The sequence below is a fragment of the Gadus chalcogrammus genome, chromosome 12 (assembly GCF_026213295.1).
Source record: "Gadus chalcogrammus isolate NIFS_2021 chromosome 12, NIFS_Gcha_1.0, whole genome shotgun sequence".
Classification (NCBI taxonomy): Eukaryota; Metazoa; Chordata; class Actinopteri; order Gadiformes; family Gadidae; genus Gadus; species Gadus chalcogrammus.
In genome coordinates this window covers 26,066,847-26,091,846 of record NC_079423.1, presented here as the reverse complement: position 1 = coordinate 26,091,846, position 25,000 = coordinate 26,066,847, and the positions used below count along the sequence as shown (strand labels likewise).

The window sequence follows — 25,000 nt, the reverse complement described above, 5'->3', positions numbered from 1 at the left end:
GGTGGGTGATTTGCCTCCTGTATGCTGGGGGGTCTTCTGCAATGTGTGTGTGTGTGTGTGTGTGTGAGTGTGTGTGTGTGTGTGTGTGTGTGTGTGTGTGTGTGTGTGTGTGTGTGTGTGTGTGTGTGTGTGTGTGTGTGTGTGTGTGTGTGTGTGTGTGTGTGTGTGTGTGTGTGTCTGTGTGTGTGTACGAGTATGCATGCTCAACCCTACAGTGTACATATGCTCTGTAATTTCCAATGTCTAACTCCAGTCATTGCTCCAGACTGCCACCGAGGCTGGCTGACGGGCAGCTGTGTTTAAACCTGATGGCCTGCTTGTTTACACCTCTGGGGGAGGCTAATTGGCTAATTAGTAGAGGGGGCGGGAGCCCAGAGCTGATAGATTGGTCCACTAATTAGAAGCTTGAGTGGTGGTTGTTGTCATTTTTATGATGTGTTTGTGTGTGTGTGTGTGTGTGTGTGTGTGTGTGTGTGTGTGTGTGTGTGTGTGTGTGTGTGTGTGTGTGTGTGTGTGTGTGTGTGGGTACGTGTTTGTGTCTCTGTGCTTCCCCCTCATTACACCTTGGTAAGTCTTTGCTTTCATCCCACCTCTCTCATATTTTCACGGCGACTTCTACTACCTGCACAATGACTATAATACCACATTCTGCTGATATTATTACAGCACATCTGCACATAAAGGCGATTCACACACTAGTCCATGTGTGTTGATGAGATGGCCTTGAACTTTGGTTGGCCCATCCACAATGCAAAGGAAAACCCCCAACAACCCCAGAATAAACAGTAGTCGTCTAAGCCCCTCCTCCTCCGTCTCATCCTCTCCGTTCTACACCCCAGGCTTAAAGCGGCAGAGCGACATTTACAGGCTGACCTTCTCGATAGCCGTCAACCTCCTCCCATGGACCAACCTCAAGCACCACTAACCCCCCCCTTCCCTCGCCCCCCCCCTTAGACACACACACACACACACACACACACACACACACACACACACACACACACACGCACACACACACAGTCACACAGACCCAGTCACACACACAGCCCACTCCACTCACTCACCCACAGCCCAGCTCTCGTACAGGGCCTAGCTTTTACTTTGAGCAGCACCATCACCGCCACCATCACAGCCACCACCACCGCCACCACCCAACAGCTCCCGTGTCTTCTTCCCGCTCTTCAGAAACCCTGTGGTATGATGGGAGAAGGAGGCCTTATGCACACACACACACAGACATAGAAACACAATGACGCACACACACACACACACACACACACACACACACACACACACACACACACACACACACACACACACACACACACACACGCATACAAACACAATAACTCACAGACACACACACACACACACACATACACACACACTAAGAGATATAAAAATGTCGGAAGACAGAATCAGAGAGAGAGAGACTGAGAAGAAAGGGAAATGTCATTGTTGTTTTAAACTGGTCAATGAGTCATTGCGGATGGAAAGACATAAAGGCAATTAGATCGTCGGTCATCATCATCCTCATCATCAGCTTTTTAAACTTCAACGCAGTAATTTCCATTTAAAAGAAAACAGAGTGGATGGTTCTTGAAACCCTTCCCATTACTGATCACTCGGATGTATTTTATTGTACAGTTGATCCTTGGAAGTTCTGGGTAAGGGAATACATCATGCAAATATATTTCATTGTTAAGACCGCTACGGCTGCACGTGTTGAAACAGCTGGGATCATCTAGCTAAGTCGGTACTAAAGGCATCTGTGTGTGTGTGTGTGTGTGTGTGTGTGTGTGTGTGTGTGTGTGTGTGTGTGTGTGTGTGTGTGTGTGTGTGTGTGTGTGTGTGTGTGTGTGTGTGTGTGCGTGTGCGCGCGGGTCCGCGTCTGTGTGTGTGTCCACATGTCTGTGTATGTGTGTGGCCTCTAAAACCTAATCCTCCAGTTTGGAGTGACAGCCCACTTGCCAGAGTCAGAAAAAGAAAACAAGTCAGAGAGAGGGAGAGAGAGAGAGAGAGAGAGAGAGAGAGAGAGAGAGAGAGAGAGAGAGAGAGAGAGAGAGAGAGAGAGAGAGAGGGAGAGAGGGAGAGAGGGAGAGAGAGAGAGAGCAAACAAGAGAGAGAGAAAGAGAGAGAGAGAGACAGAGAGAGAAAGAGAGATGGAGGGGGCTTGGAAATGGAGGAACATGCTGTAGAGGAGTGGTTCTTTGGGGGAGTTTGGAGGACTGTGAGGTCTTCTGATAGTTGCATCAGCAGTTATAGTGGCTGAACCAAATGTGGATCTAACAAAGTCACTCAGGGGACATGCTTCCCCCTTTTCTCATTGAAATGAAATCAAACGTGGAGCAGGCCTGCCGGGACAGGTGCTGAACACGTGGACCGAGGAGCTGTCTGGACCGGGACCCGCTCACGAGACCCCTGGCAGGGCTGATACACCACACATGTGGTGGTGATTACGTTCTGCTCCACGGCCATGGCAGATTCCCAGCCGGACGACAGAGCACATCGCTGAGGAGCTCCAGGTGCCGGCTGATCACACGGAGGAATATCACCGCTCCATTGTGGCTGTGAGCGTGTCTCCTGGGACGGTCGTGGCTCACTATGAGTTGTTTTCTCCGGTCTCGAAATAGTGATCTTCAGGTGGTGATCCAAGAAGTACTATAAAGTGCTCGGGCCTGTAACAGTCAAGAGCCGCCAGCCAAAGATAAGTAGTAAGTAATAACTCATCGTTGTTTGACTTGAATACAACATACATTGTCATACTGAGTGGAAAAATCCTTCTAATCTTAAAGGATCCTCACCTCAGATGATCGGTCTTATTTCTCAAGGTTAAAGATAATGTGTAAGTATTAGGCTGGCTGAACCTTTGCACTGAACCTCCCTGCTCAGTATCTAATACATACATGACCATTAACTCTATGTTCTTTGAAGACCGAGGTGCGTTTGTTTGTAAAAATCTGTAATGGCGTGTAATATTCCTACCAGAGGCAAAATAAATGTCGTAGCACTAAAAAGTCTTTCACTTGCATTTACGTTTAAGAACAAACTGCCGACAAAGTCCGACCAGTTAAGGCCAGGTTCTAACTTGGGGAAAACAACCAGCTTCACACCTGAAGGCTTGAACCCGTCTGGACTAATCTGTCTTCCCTCAAACTCTTCTCGTCAACCACTTTCTATTCCATCCATCTTCCTCCCAGTCTGTTGTCATGGCAGCCCAGTCCGGACTGTGCAGCGAGGCAGACAGCTCGGTGAAGTGGCAGCTGTGCTATGATGTCACAGCCAAGACATGGTGGATGGTAAGTTGAACCTCATCATGCCCTCCAACTACTTGTGCTTGTAGCTCAGTGGAAGGTCTGGCAGCTGGTTAAAATGTATGTTTGTGTGTTCTGGCTGGGTTTTTACCCTCTTCGTATTCTCATGAAAACCCCTATTTTCCATCTGGGATAGATATGTACATCTCATCATGATGTATATTCAAGTAGCCACTTGAACAAGTGTGTTTCCCTTTAGATTTTTGTCTTTTGTGAAAATAAAATGTTTCAGATAAATTGATTAGATTAGATTAGATGTTACATGTTTAAACCTTTTCTAACCTTTAAACTAATTTAAGAAAGAAAAACAAACAATCCAACAAAAAAAGATGTGCTACAATGAAAATGGATATTCTATGTTTGTGGTTTAACCTCTTGTTACTATATTTCTGAGAGCTATAGTTTGTGAAGATAAACACAAAACCCTAAACCTGAACCATACAAACTATGTGGATGTTAAACAACCTCGCTGGGTGGCAAATAAGGGGAAGGGGTGGGCAAGGTGTTTATAGAAGTAGGAAATAAACCATTGGTATCATAATTAGGAAAATGAGATAAACAGAAAGAAAGAAAGAATGAGTTACTGAAAGAAAAGGAGAGTACGGAAAGAAGGGGGTGGGAAGCATATATATATATATATATATATATATATATATATATATACATACGAGAGGCCCCGTATCTATATATATGATGTACCCACAACTGAAAAATAACCCCGAACTTGATTGATTAAAGAGAAACAACACTGTAGACTACTTGAGTGTATTCGTTGCAATCTAAGGGTTGAAATCATGCAAAGCTGACCATGCTCTTTGGTGAACCATAATGGGTTAGAAAACATTAACCATAAGTGTCTCTTTGCATGTAGCAATTCTTCACTTGTGTCAATGAGTAACGAAGGAAATAATAATGTTTTGGTTTAAAACAGAAATGAAACAAATTCAAAATCTCGCCAAAAGTCTGTTCCCTCATAAGCAGGGATCATTGCAAATGCCTGGTACCAGTATTTTAGATGCTTCGGGAGACACAAGTTCTTAACCTCCTTTTTCATAAGAACAACAGAACTCCAACATCCAGCCACTGTGAATTCACAGAGTTGTGCTTTGCTTTCCAGCTGAGACCACTTGGAAGTGGTTGGATATGGGCCCTCAGGCTTTATGTCTCAGTTTTAATCAGGGCTCGGAATAATGCGCCTTTCTGGCCTTTTTTGTGGGATGAATCCTGTAAGATGCTGGGGGATTTAAACTGGTGCTCTGGTAGTCAAGGAAATCAAGCTTAGTGTTTGGAGATCTTCCAAAGTTATTTAATAAGTGGTTCAAAAGTTGTTGTATAAGAGGGAATGTGACAGGTGCTGCAATTGCAAGTACATGTATTAAGGTTTCCCTTAATATCAACTCATACATTTAACTTTAAAAAGTTAAATATATATTAAATGTATAAATTACTAATAATAAATGAATTGGATGATAAGAAAAAACAAGAAAATAGAATGTATATAAAGAAAGAGACATATAATGCGAGTAAGGATGGACAGTGATGGATTAATTATGTTGATAGAGTGATAAAGAGAGAGAGGGAGGGAGACCAAGAGAAAGAGCGATAGAGCGTGAGTCAGAGAATGAGAGAGAGAGAGAGAGAGAGAGAGAGAGAGAGAGAGAGAGAGAGAGAGAGAGAGAGAGAGAGAGAGAGAGAGAGAGAGAGAGAGAGAGAGAGAGAGAGAGAGAGAGGGGGGGGGGGGGGGGGGGGGGGGGCTGGGAATGGAGAGAGAGAGAGAGAACATGCTGTAGAGAAGTGTTTGTATACCAGTTTATGAAGACAACTGTTGTACACTAAAAACCACTAGATGGAGACATAGTCATTCATTTGTAAAAGATTTGCTCACTTCAGGGTCTTCGTAGAAATTGGCAAAAAGCTCTGCTAGCAATGGCGTAGCATTAAAATAAAGCAAAATAGCATGTATTTGTCCCGGCTTACATATTTCCAATAAATGTAATACTATCATGCTTTTTAGATTTGCATGCAACTCAGAGACTTATTGATACATTAGATAAAGATAGATGACATATCAAACGTATAGGCCTACTACCAGTCATTTATAATATTAATTAAAAAATAATAATAACAGGCTACATACCCACCAATCATATTTGCCCCATAATGTTGAAAAGCGGTTAGAAAACGATTGTGTTACTGCAGCTATTGTGTGCGTGTAGGCTTGGCTTCTCCATAGATGAGTCTACCTGCTTCTACCGTGGTGGTGTTTCGTTGAATGACCTCTAAGGTTGAAGTGATTATTGGAGCATGCAGAGTCTATGGAACCATGCACTGGATCAACAGGCACCAGCGTGTATTAATTTGTCCCATTTCAATATCACACCAGGCATATTTAATTTACACTTTTTTGCTGATGAAATTATACTGCTTTGATATTGTCCACTCTTCTGTTAAGAATGTTTTCTTGTGTTATTTCAAGATTTCATTCATAAATATAATAAATTATCAACGTCATCATTATAATGTTAGACAATTTGGAATAATGTTTTTCTATGCTGTGATAGGTATAATATAATATACCTATCATAATATCTCTCTCTCTGCTGAAATTACAGTAAAATCCATTTTGGGTCATATAGTTGGAGCTTTTTATTGTATGTGTGTGTGTGTGTGTGTGTGTGTGTGTGTGTGTGTGTGTGTGTGTGTGTGTGTGTGTGTGTGTGTGTGTGTGTGTGTGTGTGTGTGTGTGTGTGTGTGTGTGTGTGTGTGTGTGTGTCCGCATGCTCCTTTATGGGCATGCGCACCTCAAGGGGGAATCGCTATGCAGACTGAAAGTGGCTGAATCAGCAACTACTTCTCTTTTGTTCTCCACATCACACACACACACACACACACACACACACACACACACACACACACACACACACACACACACACACACACACACACACACACACACACACACACACACACACACACACACACACACACACACACACACACAAGCAAAGACACACACATGCAAACACACACCTACTGCATGTCTTAAGTAAGTCATAACAAGTTTAGACTCCCTTGCTGTCTTGTCCATTTCATCTTTATCAGTGTGCTCCGTCAACAAAACCATATACTGCATCATTTTCTCTGCACTGTCTTCACAATCCTCCATTGCGTATATATATGGTTCTGTTAGAATCCGATCCACCTATCCCTGTTATAGTATCCCTATTATCCTCTGATTTAGCCCAACCTTGGTCAAAAAATGGGAGAGAGATATACCTTCTTTGTTTCCACCATTTGTGTCTATTTTTCACTTGACTATATTACAGCAGACCTAAGCGGTGGCAAAGATTGACTTGATCGGTCATGCTTCTCAGCCAGCCTGGCTCTATCTATCTTGCGAGGTATTTTCGGTCCCTGGTTCAACATTTTATAGATGGAATTCTGTCCTCAATCATGGGTTATGATAGCTCAATAAAATGGGACACAAAAATGTTTCCCTTAAATCTAAAGAATCATTGTTGGAGAAAACTAATATTTGGACAAATGCTATAGCCTACATTTATTTTTAACAAAGTAAATCCTAAAATAAAAAACACAAAAATGTAATTTAACTTGATACATTTATGAGACCAGCCATGGTACTGGCGAAGTATATTTGCTCTGATTCTGTAGTTGCAGTTGTTTTTGTTGGCTAATTCTGCCCTCCCCCTACAAGCCATAATGGGTCAAAAGCAGGGAAATTACAGCCAGTTTGGCCTCAGTAAGCATTCAGTAAAACCTAGCTGGCATTCACTCCTACTGCTGGAAAGAAAAGACTGTCGCTGTGGCCAAAGTTTCCACCACCCCACGCTCCCTCTCCTCGTCATTTTCTATTCCACATTACTAGCATGTGACCACTGTAAAGGAGTTAGCTTCTTTCTTTCCTCCTCTCACCATCATCGGAAGAAATTATGAAAAGTGCCCTTTTTTTGTCTTGAGTTTTCGATTTGAACGTAGATCAAGTAAATTAAGAGGATGAAGAAAAGCATGATGGAGATGTGTTGTTAAATGGGGGATTGTGAATATAATATATAAAATATAATTTAAACTAGTTTTGGTACCAGCTGTGTAGTAATTGAATGCAGAACACTTAGAAAAACTATATTTTGTAGCCAACCACTGTGCTGGCATTTTACAGAGTGCTATCTAACACCTCTGTGTGAACCCATCCATCATTGATTAATATATTGGAGATGACATTGCTGGTTGTAACCATCTACATTTATATGATCCAAAGTGTGTGCCTACTCTCTTTATCCATGTCGTTTTGGGAATTGGTACAAATCAATGAGGCCATTACACAGCTTGATACGCCTGGTATCTCTTAAAAATGCTTTCTTCCCCCTTTGGTCTTCATCGTTAAAACAGGATCCAACAGCTTAGAAGCTCAGGGTATTTAGCCATTTTTCCTTTGATATGCACCATCAAACCACATGTTCCTTTGGCACAGCTCTGCAAGGTAAAATGGATCACTTAGCATCAAGACAACATCCCATCGTTCCCTCAGCCCTCTGGGAGAGAGTAGGGAGCTGCTTAGGGAGACATCAACACCCGTACCAGAAACCTTTTAGGGCGGCGACATCTTAGTTTTTATCCTAGCTGCTGTATGTTGGAATTAAAGCTATCAGCATTTTTTGCCCGACTCACTTTGTCTTGATTAAATTGTGTTTTGATTTAGTTTCATGGTTCTCATGCATTACGATCTATAGAAACGGCCATAGTGAAATGCATGTGCGCCATGATGTGACTCAATCTAAACAAAGTGGGGCGGGCAAAAATTGCTGATGGTTGCAGCTTTAAGGCTTTGGTTGGGCTATACAAAAATATTATACCATATTTTTCAATTCTACATCTTTGTGTGGGAGTCAGTCAAGATCAATCATCATACTTTGAATTCAATCCGAATGAAATGATTTGCTTTGTTTGACAATGAATGTATACTTAACATACTCCAAAACCATAATCAAATTCTAAAGGCTATATATGGTATATATAGCCTTTGCATTTCCCATAACCCACGGAGACATTGAAAGCCATAGTGACATAAAGAGTATCCTGCACTCATCACATAGGGGCTTAGGTTATGGTTCCATGGGGTACTCAACCAGGTTAAGATTAAGATATCTTGAGTCCAGCAGGGCATGATCTGCTCAGCATGCCGTTGGGAGGCAAAGCTTAGGGTTTCTGAGGGTCCAAAACCAGAGGGGGGCTGTTTCTCTGCGGTGCATTGGAATGAGGAAGACAGGGGAAAGGTTATAACTGGGCTAGGCTTGTGGTCAATGGATGGGAAAGTTAAAGATATATCCTACTATGGTGCAGGTCTAGGCTTATGTCCTTATTCCTATATCTTATGCAGGCTGAGGCAAACCACTTGATGTTTAATCAGGGAACCTTTTGGAAGCATCAACCCTCTACTGCTTTCTATAGGCATGCATGAAATCATACTGTGAGTGAGATCCGCCGCCATGCTTAGAAACAATGGAATGAATAGGTTATTTAGTCCAAGTAGCTTATTTAGGCAAATCAAAGAATGGGACTCGCTTGTCACTAACCGACCCCAGTTCCAACAATCACAATTGAAGAAGTGGTGAATATTTGTGAGAACCATTGGATGGCCACTCCAAACTAATGGGCCTGGCTTTCCCATGTTACTGCTGCTGACCATGTGTTCAGCAAAAACGAACTAGTCTTCTGCGGCTTAAATCCTAGGCTACTGATATTTGAATCGTTAAATATCTGTCAGACTATATATAGGCAGACTATATATAAATATATAGTCTGCCTATCTAGTTTTTAAATTACCTTTCGGTTTGGAATGTCAACACAATTGGGCACACATAGGCTACGTGCAATATAAATATATAAATGCAATATAATTACACTTCATTGTAAAATGATAACAATATTAATAATCATAATAATAAGCAGCTTGAATAAAATATTTAAAAAAATTGACACAATGTCTGTTGAACAAGAAACGTCAAGAAATAGTCCTTCTAAACTAATCTGATGATACCTCAACGCGAATCTTCTGTTTTAACTGTGCATGGCTTAAATGAAAGTCAGGCGAATATAGCTTTTTTGTGGGCGTGAAGGCTTAAGCGATATAAACAGAGAGAGAGAGAGAGGGAGAAGAGAGGCATAGAAGAGAGGAGAAAGAAAGGAAGAGATAAACGGCGTGTACGAAGGGAGGGAGAGGGTAAATGAAGCTCAACACTCTCTCCTGCCGCAGCCAACCGGGCGGCGCGCGGGGGGACTCTGCCTTGAAGGTCTAGTCTCGGCGCGGGACGTTTCTGGTCTCGAGCACCGCGGATTTACTCCTGCACGCGCATAATAAAATGGATATGGAATGATAACCGACAGCACGGGATGGAGAGGCGGTGAAATCAACTTAAACCTCCCACGGCGGTGGCTCTGTTTCGACATGGTAGGCAAAATGCGTTTAAAATCTGAACTAGGACGCTACGTTCAAGATCCGGTTTTCTAAAAATACGCATTGCAAGCGAGATAACAACATATGCGCAGGCGAAAGTCTGACATCAAGCGTCCGGAGTTGCTTATATTCCCCCTCTGTTCAGCCCCCTCTCTCTCCCCTTTTGCTGTTTGGTTCGCTGTTTTCGCGGCTTCGTATCAGCTCTCGGGCGAGACCGCAGCCAACTGTTTCTGTTTCCTGGCAGCGAGTGAGGACGGGAAGCCCTTTAATGTGTCTATGGGCGCCTTCTGTAGGCTAGCGGTGAAAGTTGTTGAGTTTGGGGCTTTTCGTTGGAGCGCGGGTAGCAGGCCCGGCGGCCGTTCGTCACGGGACGACGGAAGGCCAAGTTGAAGTTCAGCTCCGGTCTCGGTTTCCTGGTTTGTGTGTCAGTCAGCAGAAAATGGCCGCAGTTCGGAGGCGGCGGACTGAGTGAGAGCGTCGGGCCAGCAGAGGGCCTCCTGTCCCGGGATGTATTTCACGGAGCAGATACCCGTCAGAGACTGGGAAGGAGCTAGAGAGGGAATGCCATATCCTGTGAGCCTATAACGTCTTCATAACACGCTACCTGTGTTCACTGAGATAACAGATGTGAACATAATATGATTTTGTGAAAGGATTCTGCTCTTTGGCATGCCACTTTATAATATGGTACTTTCTCAGCATTAGGCCATAGTCCTATGCAAAATAAACAATTAACGAAGACATTGAATATCCAAAAGTTATTACACTCTGTCGTCAATTTAATTCAACTTTCATACAAGTATAGACGTCACTGATTAATATGTTAGTGGTTAATATGGGAACCTGTTAATATTTGAATGCCCTTTTTTAGTAAGAATATCTGAGATTAAGACATTGAGTGTGTGTGTGTGTGTGTGTGTGTGTGTGTGTGTGTGTGTGTGTGTGTGTGTGTGTGTGTGTGTGTGTGTGTGTGTGTGTGTGTGTGTGTGTGTGTGTGTGTGAGTTTGTGTACGTGTGAGTTTGTGTGTGTGTGCGTGTGTGTGCTCAAGTAAATTGGCCCTCTTCAAGTTTTTAGCATAAAGTAATGTGATTATTATCCTACAATCGAATTGGTTTACTTTATATAACAGGGATACAACCTACCTACATGGAATGAAAAGTGACACATTAAGGTCACCTTTTTATTCACTTGTGAGTGTTAATTAAACCTGAAAATGGAAATTTAAGGTTAGAGGCTGCGGTGTAAGCCCAGGCTATACAGTTAAATATAGAAATGCATTATCTTGCCGTGCCATGCAGACAAAATACAATACAGCAAAACTGATGGGACTATTGTTCGAGAGAAGGGACCAAAACGAATGGGCCCACAAGTTCTGGGTCATCTTACAGAGAGCCTACTGTCAATAGCAAAGCCAAGTCTATTTCATAGAGACGTCATTTAAACATTTTTAAATATCTCCCTTAAGCATAGGCTATGTCAATGGGTTCTTGTTTGTAGCAACTACCCGGTTTTGCTAGGGCTCAAGTTGCCATGCATTCTTGTTGATCTATGCATTATATTTTAGGACTTTAGCAGCACCCTGCAGGTATTCTTCATCTACGACCATGTGCGTGCGGATAATGGACCAACTTTAAATCGGTTACTAGATGGGTCGATTGAATTAAGGACATATTTAAACGAACTGTCAAACTAGCTGCAAGGGTTAAATCCTGCCAGGTGGCGTTAAATCCTCAATGCATATTGGCAACCACGCATAACTTTACCACAGGATCAGAAACGAGCTTTTGAAAGAGTCTCATTGGGCCGATAATGTGCATATTATAACGCTACTTATAGAAATCAAACGAAGTACAACAGCTGCTGCGGCTTTAAGCCTGTATTTGGGATGGGCTGTATTCATAACGTCATTCCATTCCTCCCTCCGCAGACTCTCATTCTTTCATACATCTCCTCCCTCTGCTCTTATTCCTTCTCTGAATGGCACAGTTCACTGGCTCCATTACACCTCCGGCGATATTATACTGTAACATTCGGTCCAAAGATTGTGTTTTTTTCCTCTTCGGAGTCTTTTTCCTCAACTTTCCTGGCGTGTCATCAGTTCTGGGCTTAACGTCACGCTTTCGACGTAGCGGAGTCATCCGAGGCGACACGAGCTCCGCGGGATCTAGAAAAAAAACAACAGTTCAACGACTACGGAAATTCGCTCTAGAAAACACTTATTTGGATATGTCTCGACAAAAACCTACGTGCTGACGAAGGGCCGTTTTCACTCCCGGCCAAACTAATGAAAAGACAACGCTTTCTTTTTTTCTTTTTTTCCACTATTCCTAAACCAGGGGGATGATTCTTTCAGAGTGATTCCTGGTTTCACTCTGCTTTCGCAATATGATGTTTTCTCCCCTCTCTCTGTCTCAGGTATAGAACTATCCTATTTGTGCATGCGTGTGTGAAGCTGCTTGTCCGCAATGTCTGTTTTCAACGTGTCGTTGTAGCCTACGTGTTTGAGCTGGGACCGGAGACCGGGGTCGGTACCCAGGGAGCTCCGGCCCTGAAAAGAGCGGGATCCGTGCTGGCCAGCAGCCTGTCTCTAGTCGAGGTTTTCCCACTGATTTGAATTATGTCCGTTCCCTTTCAGAAGATTAAGGCTTTACAGATCAGTTAGAATACTTTTGGATAGGCGATGATCACGATTTGGTAGGCTAAACAGATGAGAACGTTGAAGACATGGATCGTAGAAAGAGTATGGTGAATTATTATTATGGGAGATTGGTAGTGGGATTCCGATTCACTAAGAGTGTTTGTTGTGGGCTGCATTAACAAAAACCTTGTTAAATAGGCTGCTCAAGTTATGGATATTTATATTGACAAATTTAATCGAGAATGTAATTCATGGCAAATGCTCGTTTTATAGTGATGTTAAAGTTATACCCTGAAAACTACAAGGCATTGTGGTACTTGTCTAGACTATATGTAAAATGTATGGATAAGTTGTATAGGTCTCTAACACAGAAGGTGTGTGTGTGTGTGTGTGTGTGTGTGTGTGTGTGTGTGTGTGTGTGTGTGTGTGTGTGTGTGTGTGTGTGTGTGTGTGTGTGTGTGTGTGTGTGTGTGTGTGTGTGTGTGTGTGTGCGTGCGTGCATGTGTGTTTAAAATGCATTATTACTTTGTCCAAACGATTTATATGTTCTTTATCAGGGCTGTTTTGACCGCGTCACTTTCTCTCTAAAGTAATCCTTCACATACTCTCTCTGCTGGTGTTACGTTGGAACTGCATCCAGAAAAACACCACTGGCCCAGGATTGGCTTATCCAATAGGAATTTTATTTGTGGTTTGGTGTCATTTTAGCGCCATATTTGCTTTGATTTAAGACATCAGGAAACCACCAAACTACTGTATATGTCCATAAAGGAACAGGGATATATATCCGTCATCGCTTTCATGTTCTGTTGAGTAGGATGCTGTTTTATCTCTTATATTAATAAGTGGTGTTCAACTTTTCCTACCAAAGTCTTTGGATAAGAAGCAACATTCACATTTCTTAAGTTTTCTGAGAGAAGCAAATGTTACTCCTCCCACACCACAAACAGGACTGATCATGCTTAAGATTTCAAGGATCTTTCTTTTTAAACCATGCCAATTCTTTGCCATGACTTTGGTCTTAAACCACTGTTAGGCATCTGTAGCTTACCTTGGGAGCTACATTTCCAGTGCTACTTTGTCCCCTACAACAGTTGGTTAAAGAAGGATGAACCCTTGTATTTTAAATGTCAACCACATGGCTATGGTAACCCTTACATGAACAACGATTTTGGTTGTTCATGTAAGGGCCACAACATTGTCAACTCCAATGACTATCCAAAACCATACAGACTAGCAGAAAACTATGTTAAATATTCTAATAATCTTTAAGCGATAAGAGCTTATTTGATGTGTCCTGAAGTAACCCAAGAATGAATAATCTGGGAGTCTCGTCTATGTAGTCATCGAAAATATGTCTAAAGTTTGTGGGTAGCAGTAGAAGATTCCCTTTTGGACAGCTGCCAGTTGAGCATGAAGTATAGAACGGACAAGTTGAAGTGACTGGGGAAAGAGCAGAGAAGACATCTGGCAATGAGAGGAGACAGGATTGATATGCCCTCCAGTCATTTACTGTGGAGAGGCATCAACAAAGCCCTTTGTCTACGCAAGTTATTATTCTATTTTACTGTGGTCTCACCAAAAAATAGGAATTCTAGAAATGACATGCTGTACTCAGAATCTCATCGACAAATTTGTGTTTGATCGCAGCATGTTCATATTTTAAAGAGCAGATACAAACCTATGCTATCTGTGCCTAAGCTTCAATTTATTTAAACTAAAAGGTTAGGGTTAGGGTGGCAGAAATTACACTGCAAATGAGTCTTGTAACCAATCAAGCCACTCCTGACCTACTCCAAGCCCTCATGACAAGCCATACCAACGATTGAGTCAGCTAATAGCCCTGTTAACAAGCAATAACAGCTCTGAAATGTATCTTGCTTGATTGTAAAATATTAGTCTATGGTCAATGTCATACATTAATTATGTTATTAGTTCACTGGTTGAATGAGATCACAGTTATAGTTGTGTTCATCAGGAGTAGTGGTTTAATTTGGTTTAAATCAAATGTTTTACTTGCTCATACAGTATAATGCAAACTCAGTTATCCTCCCAGAGGTGGCACTAGCTCAGCAGGTTGCTTAGGTAATCTCAATTAGAATGATGGAGACTCCATCCTACCTGCTGTGCAAAGTTATAGGTGTCCTTGGGCCAACTAGCCTCCAACAGCTACACCATTGAGCAGCGTGTTGGTGACTACACACCAAAGCAAATGTCAATCAGCAGGGATTACGGATATGGTCTCTAAAGTAAGATGTACCTAATCTATTTGTAATGACTGTTTTTAATGTTGCCTTTTTGATGGATTAAAGTGATTTGGGCGCTTTGAAATTGGAGGTTCAGGCTTCCTGGACAGTTAAGATGTTGTAGAAAGACATGTTCATGTTAGAACCTGTGCCAAGATTGCAAAAGGAGATAGTTCTACATTTTGCAAAGGATGTTCTCCTCTACTAATGTTATTTAAGGTACGAATTTACCACTTAATTAAATTGCTATAGGTTGCCTGTGCTGAGAGGAAAACAGCGCCTTTTAGGGTGATTATCCATCCATTCATTCCTCAATTCATGCATGAGTCAGTTCATCAGTCCAATCCTGGACTTCAGTTATCGTTTTGAATTTTCCACGCATTGGTTTTCATCTGTCATCCATCTATCAAAATATATGCACACAGCCATTGCCTCTAGCAGTGTGAAATTGGATTATTAGTGTAATCTAACTTCATCCAGGATTGTGGATGGGTAGCGTCGAAAATTCCAGTATGCCACAAAACACATTTGCGTGGCATAAGGTATATTTTATAATTGGGGACTAGATTGATCACTTTTGAGTGATCAGATTTTATTTGCCTTATCGCCTTATCGCCTGATTGTTCCAGGACAAATAAGAGTTAGAAGATGTATATTTGGTTAGAGCGGTCCATTGTTGAGACTTTGTTTTTGATTGTATAAAAGTTTAGGTCTCCGAGTGGAACCTGTGTTTCACTGTGGCTTGCATGACTACATTGGTAGTGTATAAAGAGGTGCAGAGTTTAATCGTTTCTAAACGTCAAAGCCAAGAGTCTTGAATGTCCTCCGACCCTTACCGGCCTCAACATTGCTCTGTTCTCGGCCGTTGAGAGAAAGCTCATAAAGTGCAGGCCTCTGTGTAAGGAGACAAGATGTGTGTGTGTGTTTGTGTGTGTTAGCGAGTGTATGTGTGTGTGTGTGTGTGTGTGTGTGTCTGTGAGTTTTAGCGAGTGTGTGTGTGTGTGTCTTACCGAGTGTGTGTAAGTGTGTGGGTGTTAGAGTGTGTGTGTATGTACTTTTGTGTGAGTGAGAGTGTGTGTGATTGTGTAAGTGAGAGAGAGTGTGTCTGTGTGTGTGTGTGTGCGTTTGTGTGTGAGAGAACGAGTGCGTTTTAATGTGTGTGTGAGAGAGCGTGTGTGTGTGTGTTACATTAGACCAGGCTTGGAGCCAGCAGGATTGATGGCTATGCCTGTGACCTTAAAAAATCCCTCATGATATGTTGTAAAACCTTTTATTTCTGCTATTCAATATTCTCTATTGAATAATAATGAGGTTCCCAAAAACAATGTCAATAATCTATTTAAAGGGGTTTATGCTACAGGAAATTCCAGCAGTAATTCCTTTCCTTCTTCAGGAATTATAGAATGAATGCTTATTTATAATATACCTAAGCCTTTGAACATACCGTTATCAAAAGTCGGGTTTATGTTTCATCAAGTAGCTTGATTCCTCCTTTCACACTGCCATTAACTTTGCAGTTGGCTTCTAAACATGGTTTTATTGAGTTCTCGTTAATATACATAATATATATTATATATATATTATATATAATTATTTACAATATTTATAATTATATTTTTCTCCTTATATTATTGCAATTCACACAATACATTTTCAAACAATATTATTCACCTGTTCAAGAAACACAACACAATTAGAAGTAATTCAGAATAAACACAAAAAATGATGGTCAGAAAAAGAATGTGCATTCCTTATCTAAAATCCTAAACTAGTTAACCTAACTTCCGGTGTAGACTTTTATGTGTTTGATAACAACGTTTTGTGTTGGCAAACATGTAACCAGCATGCTGCCTGTATCCGCTCTGCATGCTTGCAGTGAGCTAATCAAACAGCTGGCTCGTGTTTTTGTCACTTTTGCACAATCCTGTCAAAACCCTGCCTGAAACCACATTCCATATGCATTTTAGGAAACTGCAAATTAATGTTCAAATAAGTGTTTTCTGTAATTACACAAATAAGATAGGCAGCATCGGCCGTTACACGTTGTCAAGTGTGAGGGCAGATGACTTGGTATATGGAAGTGCTGCTTAATCTTTTTTAAAAAAGAGGCCTTTTTACAGTTGAACTAACGTTAATCTTTCGATATTTTTCTATGGATTAAACCGGTAAATGGTGGTTGTATCATCCCGATAACAATGGGTATTCTCTTACGTTATCCATAAATGCTTGCATTGCTTTATGTTAATACTATACCATGAAAATAATATGAAATATATGCATGGTTAATACTTAATGATATCACTGCTCAGATGCGGCCATGGACACAGCTTACAGTTGTACACAGTTGTACAATATGTGTACAATTGTATACATACTAGTAAATCAGTTTTTACAGTATCCTTCTGGCCGTCTGTAAAGACCAAGATCGTGAAACAAATTCAAGCATTAATTACAAAATAGGGTTAGGGTTAACAACAAACAGAAAACGTGACGAATGAGGAAAAAGGCCCTAGTCGATGTAACAAAGGAGGATTTGGTTTTCTGAAAACAACTTATCAATGAATAGAACAATGACAATGTGGCAGCTGAGGTGTGAAGGAAAGAGAGTTACCGACATAAAAAGACGATTAGCAGGAACAGGAAGGAAAATGAAAAGTAAGAGAAAGTAAGCCAAGAAAACATTGAGAAAGTAAAGGAAATGAAGGAGAAACACAGGTGCATCAGACACGCACGTGGCACATTTGGTAGGAAATGTTGATCCAAAATACACACAGGATATGGTTAGGTGGAAAAACCTTTAATTGGTCCAAACCCTGGTATAGCTCAATCATGTGATGGTGGAAAAAACTAAATTAGATGAAGAAAAGTGTCTTAATACCAAAGTAATATATTTTACCACGGCTATTAAAAGATAGTTATAATTTGAATTTAATGCTTTAACCTTTCACACTACCTGACAAAGTGTTAGATGCCATCATTCTACTGTTTCATCAAGGATCTCTCTCTAAGTCCTCACACTGTGTTCCTCTGGGTTTCCCCCTCATCAGGATGAGTTCCATCCATTCATCGAGGCACTACTGCCCCAGGTCCGGGCCTTCGCCTACACCTGGTTCAACCTGCAGGCCAGGAAGAGGAAGTACTTCAAGAAGCACGAGAAGAGGATGACCAAAGAAGAAGAGAGAGCAGTCAAGGACGAACTGCTGGGTGAAAAGGCAGAGGTGAGTGACTGGGAGCTATGAGGTGGCTCTCTTTGTCCTGCTGCCACTTTAACAGGGGACACCTGAAATGCATTCATCTACACGCACAGAAATGAGCTGTGAGGCGGCTAAGAGCGACATCTACATCGTTCAAGATGCAGGAATGTGTGCCTCTTGAAAATGATCAACTCAAAGCAGATATTCTCCCAGCGTATTTCCCTCACTTAAAGATGACGGATGGCTATGCCATTTCAAACTACTTACACTCAAATAATAGCTCTTAAATCGTACCTACCGCCCCTATAATTAAAGTCTTATGTTTAATACAATGCCTGAGGTTTGACTTTTTTTTTAGGAATGTTTTACCCGGCAGCTGTCAACCTAATAGTGTAGTGTGTGGATATATTGTATTGAACTATTGAATTACTCACACTACTTATCTTTGGCTTGTCCAATGTCTTGTTGTCTTTCGTCCAGGTGAAGCAGAAGTGGGCCAGCCGTCTCCTGGCCAAGCTTAGGAAAGACATACGGCCAGAGTGCCGGGAGAACTTTGTCCTGTCCATCACTGGGAAGAAGCCAGCATGCTGTGTGCTGTCCAACCCCGACCAGAAGGGAAAGATGAGGCGCATAGACTGTCTCAGACAAGCAGACAAAGTAATATTTCACCCTCACATTTGTATAGCCAATGTTATGTCTGGCGCATTTGATGCATTTCGGTTGACGACGTATGCATTTCCAGATAGAAAGCACAGAGAAACATCCAACCTTTGCAACGACATGCGTGTGATAATGCAAGACATAGACATGGATATGGGTGCAGCGTGGGTGACCCTCCCTCCCCCACCTCTCCCCCCAAGGTGTGGCGCCTGGACCTGGTGATGGTGATCCTCTTCAAGGGCATCCCACTGGAGAGCACGGACGGGGAGCGCCTGGTGAAGGGAGGCCACTGCTCCAACCCCATCCTGTGTGTTCAGCCCAGACACATCGCCGTGTCCGTCAAGGAGCTGGACCTCTACCTGGCCTACTACGTGCAGGAGAGAGGTGACTGCCCCCGCCCTCCGGTCATCTTTAGCCATTTTTCTCTTAGTGCCATCTTGCGTGTTAAAAACTTTGCTGATCTATCAAAGTCATGTGAGTGTGCTGGCAGCTGGGAGGCTGACAAATCTTTGTGCTCACTCGGCCAACACAACTATGCCTTGATCTCTGCAGCTCAACAAATCAAAAGGGGGGTCATATTTTCCAAAACGTTTATTGATTCGAACAACAAAGTCAGCATTTGATGGTAAGAAACAAAGAAGGAAAGTAAAATAAAAAGTTTGTTTTAGAGACGGGTGGGGGTCTCTTCGTAAAAACGATCAAACACTAGAGAACGCAACAAGCTCTTCAATTCAATAGACAGACTGAGTCTGTAAATATCCAAGAGTGGAGAGAGAGAGGCAACAAAGCGCCTAATGGATGATGAAGCTGAGGTAAGGAGGGACATAAATGGGTCATCTCAGGTGAAGCCCTGGGTTCACCTTAAGCACCTTTATCCTCGCTGAATCAAAATGATATGAAGAAAATGGGTTACAAGGCCTAATTAAAATGTTGAGAAGTAACAATTACTAATGACTTGAATAACTCAATAACTGCAATCAGAGAAGTTGAGAAATGATTCTGTTGTCAGGGCCAGGGCCACATTTAGCGAAGCACTTGTGCTAAAATGGCACTTGATCAAAGTGGGGATTGGAATCGTCAACAGATTCAATTATGTAAGGGAAAATAGTGCAAAGTAGTTGACAAATTGTTGCGCTCTCCATTATATGACGTTCTTTATTGAGATCCAGTCTGTGTGTTTGCCACAACTAAAGCCTTGAGCGGGGTTAAAGGAAGTACGCTTTCAGCCAAACCCAGTGAGGGAGTGAGGGAACGTTGTAAATCGGAAAGGATCCCAGCGGAAACTAAGCTTTTAGAGCCTGTAGAAAGACAGACAGACAGACACCCACACACACAGAGATACACACACACAGCACACACACACACACACACACACACACACACACACACACACACACACACACACACACACACACAATCACCGCACACACACACACACACACACACAGGCACGCACACACACAGGCACGCACACACACAGGCACGCACACACACACACAATCACCGCACACACACAATCACCGCACACACACACACACACACACACACACACACACACACACAGGCACGCACACACACAGGCACGCACACACACACACAATCACCGCACACACACACACACCACACACACGATGCCGGCCTGCCTGTTGTTAAGCCTGCCTTACCGACAATGCTTATTGATGTAAGTTCCCAGGTTATTTTTAGCTGCTCCCTGTGTGTACCAGACAGAGGACACTGAGGGAAGGCCTAGATCTAATTTTTCAACTTGACGATTATTATAAAGAGGTTAGCTTACGTGATCTACCTCTTTTTCTTGTTGTTCCAGTGATGTCCTTACAGATTGGGGCTGTAACCTTCTAGCCTTCTTCACTGCATTAGACTGTTCCCTCAGACCCCAGCACCATGCAGAAAAGAAATGAAGATGCTCATATCTTAGAAATATGACATAATACTAACAACGATATTCTATTAATAATAATAATAAAATGGGGCCTTATCTAAAATAATCTGTTGAACATTTACATTGAAGCGTGTGTGATAGGTATAGCATACAATGAACAAACAGATACAGGAAAAAGCTTTTTTTTTTGTGCCAGTTAGAATGCTGAATGAGATGCTTGGAAAAGGAAAGAGCCAACCGTTGGTAAGGGATTGGACTCCAGGGGGGCCATAGCTGGGGGAGGAGGGGGGCAGCAGGGGGGGGCGGGGCTTGGTCCAGGCGGCTTCTTCTCTCTCACTGGCTGGCTCCAAGCTCTTTGTGAAAACATATTTAATATGACTCGTACGCGCCGGTTCCAAAACCCATGGAAGGGAACACGGTGTTCACATCTGGTTTTCATATTGGCATTTTTTTCTCTTTTTTTTGAAGCAAGGAACATTGGAACTTATATAAAAAAAAAAACACTGCGCATATTTATATGAGCTGCTACTCATCTTGCCATGATTGCCTCGCATGAGATGAGAAGGCTTTCTTTACAACACTGTCGTCAACTTGGCCCCGGATGGCGTTCATTAGGCCAGCGCCTCCCTAATAGGGATGGAGTACACAGCAAAATGAACAATGTTTGCACTCGTTATGTGCGTGTCTGTTTGTGGTTTTGCATGTGTTGCGGTTTTAAGGCATTTCGTGAACAGCAGCAAACAGTTAAGATGTGACCTTTCGGAGGAGAAAAAAGACGAAACACTGCAATTTTCTCCGATGTCAGAGTCGATTCACATCAAACCCCCATCTCAAGTGTAATTAGAGTCTGCCATGAATTTGCTGACAATAGAGGGATTTAGCATTTGAGTAGTGGCAGTAAAATCCGCACCCAACCCTTTACTTGCTTACCAGCCACACCTTCAGTTTTTTTTTTCTTTTATTAAGGATGGGTCTCGACATTAATCCATTAGTAAATGAATAGACCTTCTGGATTTTCTTCGAGATTTATCAATTTGCATAGAGAAAAATTAGTGTACAGGCCTATGATAATGGCGAGGTCTTGCAGCTCCACAGGGTATGTGTAAAACATGTGTGCATAGTTTTGACAAAAAACATTGTCTTGCAAATTATTTTAAAAATACATGAAATTCAGCCGTGGCTAAGGAATCAAGTCCAATTGACTTAATCCATCGCGGCTGGACCAGTTTGGAGACTCCTACTCTGAAGATTTGTGTGAAAAAAGGGGGTAACGGTGGGGATTCTGTTATGTTTCCATTAATCTGTCCTCCGGCATTTAAAATACGAAGGCAAACGTTAACCTTAATCCTTCAGCAGTGGGCGACTGTGCCAACAGCCTACGCCATTACCGGGTCTCTAAATGCACACTGGAAATTCTTCTCTGAAATAAAAAGAAGTAGATGTGTATCCTTCCAAATCACCTACAGATGTGTTGAACATTCGGCGTGTGTGTCGGAATTTAAGTAAACCTGCAGGCTGTAATTTCTAGATCTGTCGAGTCGTCGCTGTTTGTTGCAACCGACGAGGAGAAGCGTGGGGGAGTGGGCATAATGTTTTGTTGATTGTTAGGATTACCACGGTAGACATGGATATCATCACACACACAGTTTCCTTTTGTTTTCTCTCTCAGATTTATTTCTATTTTTTCATTCTCGTTTGAATTGAGGTTGGCGTAAAAAAAACAAGTCAAAGTAGTTAGAAAAGTCTCTGTCTCTGTCTGGTTTCAAACATATTATAATGTTTGCCTTTCTCTTTCTTTCCAATGCTCTCTCTCTCTCTCTCTCTCTCTCTCTCTCTCTCTCTCTCTCTCTCTCTCTCTCTCTCTCTCTCTCTCTCTCTCTCTCTCTCTCTCTCTGTCTCTTTCCCTCCCTCCCTCGTTCTGTTTTTCTTTCTTTGTGTCTATGCCCTTCTCCGGGTCAGTCTTTGTGTGTGCCAGTAGCAACAGCCTTCTCGCTTGGCATCCAGTCTTCTTCTAGCTGACACAGACAAAACAGAGAGGGGGTGGGGGCCAGAATAGAGTGCCAGCAGTTCATGGTGCGTGTCACTCCCCAAGAACCCCAACCTCCTCAGAGACAGCTTCACGTGAATCTTCAAGTCAAGACATCCTGGAAAAGGGCCAATAACGGATTCTCACCAAAAAATGGTGCATCTGAAACCTGGATACAAGCCAAAAATAACAAATATGAATTTGGAATGCCTAGCGGTATAGCAGCTACATGCACATATCCAGTGAAGTAGCCATTCCAAAGCTTCTATGGAGTTCTAGTTGGGGCTTAGTTTTACAGTCTTGGTTCGGGAGGTAAAAATCCCCTTAATTTGTCACATTGACAATTTTCCTCCATGGATTTTAGAGTATTTGAGGAGCTCAAATGAACTTGAAACTCTCCGTGATTTACCATAAGGCTATCGCAAACAATTATTAGCTAGTTTGAGACATACTGAGGAGCAATTAAATAGGAAATATATAACAATCCAAAGTATGTTTAATAGAGAAATTCCTTTCTAACTTCAGTGCTGTGAAATCGTGGATGAATTTTTACAATGTGCCATAATTTTTTGCATATGAAGTGACAATAACGTTGTACAACGTTTTTCCGACATTCAGCAATCAGGATTTCTTAAACCCTTCTCTAAACCAAGAATCGGAATATTCAATATTTTCGTTTTCTGAAGTACGAAATGACTTTGTTGTGAGTTCGTCAAGTTGCATCGTCCACCTGAAGCCTAAATGAAAATCTCATGCAGAGCAACACTGGTCTAAAACAGGGCTGTTTCCTAACAAAGACTTCAGTTAATAATCACAAAGCTCTGACAGACCACAGCCTCAGCGTATTTTTACAGCTGGAGTGTAGAGGTTTCTGAACCTGCCATAGGCAAGACCGGTGGGCCTACTCCTTTCTGTGGCCGTCTTCTGAATATATCACCAGACTGCATAAGTGCTAGTTGAATTTGACAGTATTTATATAGCCACCTGGAAAGCACTTTCATGAATCACCCATTCATGCGTACATTCTCAGCCTCGCAAGTTGACAACCAGCTGGTCTAAAGCATTCATCTCGATTAATGCATGTTCCTTCTTATTAGTCTCTGAGTAAAAATGAAGACAAAGCAGCTAAACACTGCATAAAAGGTATCACAACGTTGTGCTACTGCTACTCGGTTATGTGCCGTTAGGTTTATTTATACCGCCTTGGCCTGACTCCATGTGTAGTTTTCATCCTGTCGTCTGTTTGTGGTCCTGTGTTCCCCTGCAGAAGCTGAGCAGAACAGCAGTCCAAGTCGCACCGGGCTCGGTTCTGATCAGGAGGACAGCAGAACCACCACCATGGGTGAGAAAATGCACACACCCACACACCCACATGCACGCACGCACACACACACACACACACACACACACACACGCACACACACACACACGCACACGCACACGCACACACAGAAACAGGCATTCACACAGGCACGCACACACACCCGCACGCAGGCTGGCAAGCAAACACACACGCACCCACACACACCAGCACTCACACACACACACACACACACACACACACACACACACACACACACACACACACACACACACACACACACACACACACACACACACACACACACACACACACACACAAACACACACAGTTTTGTTTGTGTGTCCCCTGCCCTCCTTTACAGTAAGAATACACACAGCAGTATTCTGACGTCATTTACATTTAGTCATCATTAAGTCATTAAGGCATAATTTAGAAGACGCTGCTATCCAAAGTGAGACTGAGAACTATCACATGCAATCAAAATTGTAGTAGCTACAAAAACAAACATCATTATGCTGCACAGCCTCGTTTAAATCAACCAGAAAATATTTATATTTTATTTTTCTAACAGTGGTAGTGTGAACAGTTACGATCGCTATCACACATCCGGTTGCTTTCTATTTTCCACAACCATTTCCGCATTTCTAAAGTCCCAACACAACAATGGAGTCGTGTTCAAGTCGTGTTTTGTGTTGTGTTCATATAGAGGGGCCAGAGTTCCAGGACAGCTTTGTCACCTCAGGAGTTTTCAGTGTCACTGAGCTGGTCCAGGTCTCTAGAAGTAAGTCCCCCTGCCCTCATGTGACTCTTTTAGGACCCCTTATAACTTGTCACTTGACTCTTTTAACTTATTCCTCTCTTATATTCTCTTATTACGCTTACCACTCTATTCTATACACATATCTTTATTTCTTAAGGGAGCTGTAGGTAAGATTTAAGAGCTACTATTGGAGTGTAAGTGTTCAGAAAGTTGCAAATGTTCAGTAGGAATGTCTGCACCTGCCGCTGTATGAGACGATTTTGATTTTAGACCACTCTTGGCTCCATCCCGAACCATCAGGGCATCTCTTCCCTGATTTGTTCTGGGAATACATCTTGCCTGTCATCACAGATGGGTGGATGCAACACTTATCAATGGTTGAGACACGTAGGTAGAGAGGGTGGGGAGGCTTTTTATGGGTTGTTCATTTTCAAAGTCTCTTTTTCGTCTCTTTTCGGCTCGCTC

The 25,000-nt window shown here is 42.3% G+C and overlaps 1 protein-coding gene across 5 annotated transcripts in view; it reads left to right on the top strand.

Annotated features, from left to right (window-relative positions):
• Nucleotides 1-9,504: 9,504 nt before the first annotated feature.
• LOC130393184 (nuclear factor 1 C-type-like) overlaps nucleotides 9,505-25,000 on the top strand; it is a 25,190-nt gene continuing 9,694 nt past the window's right edge. For 2 of the 5 annotated variants that reach the window (XM_056603799.1, XM_056603798.1), the window contains exons 1-6: nucleotides 9,505-9,780; nucleotides 17,719-17,889; nucleotides 18,346-18,522; nucleotides 18,726-18,909; nucleotides 23,719-23,793; nucleotides 24,482-24,556. In XM_056603799.1, coding sequence (XP_056459774.1) covers nucleotides 9,703-9,780; nucleotides 17,719-17,889; nucleotides 18,346-18,522; nucleotides 18,726-18,909; nucleotides 23,719-23,793; nucleotides 24,482-24,556 — 760 coding nt within the window. In that variant the 5' untranslated portion in view covers nucleotides 9,505-9,702. Of the gene's footprint in view, nucleotides 9,781-9,837; nucleotides 10,360-11,181; nucleotides 12,203-17,718; nucleotides 17,890-18,345; nucleotides 18,523-18,725; nucleotides 18,910-23,718; nucleotides 23,794-24,481; nucleotides 24,557-25,000 lie in introns of those variants that run through there. The other 3 variants (XM_056603800.1, XM_056603802.1, XM_056603801.1) reach the window with 3 other exon arrangements.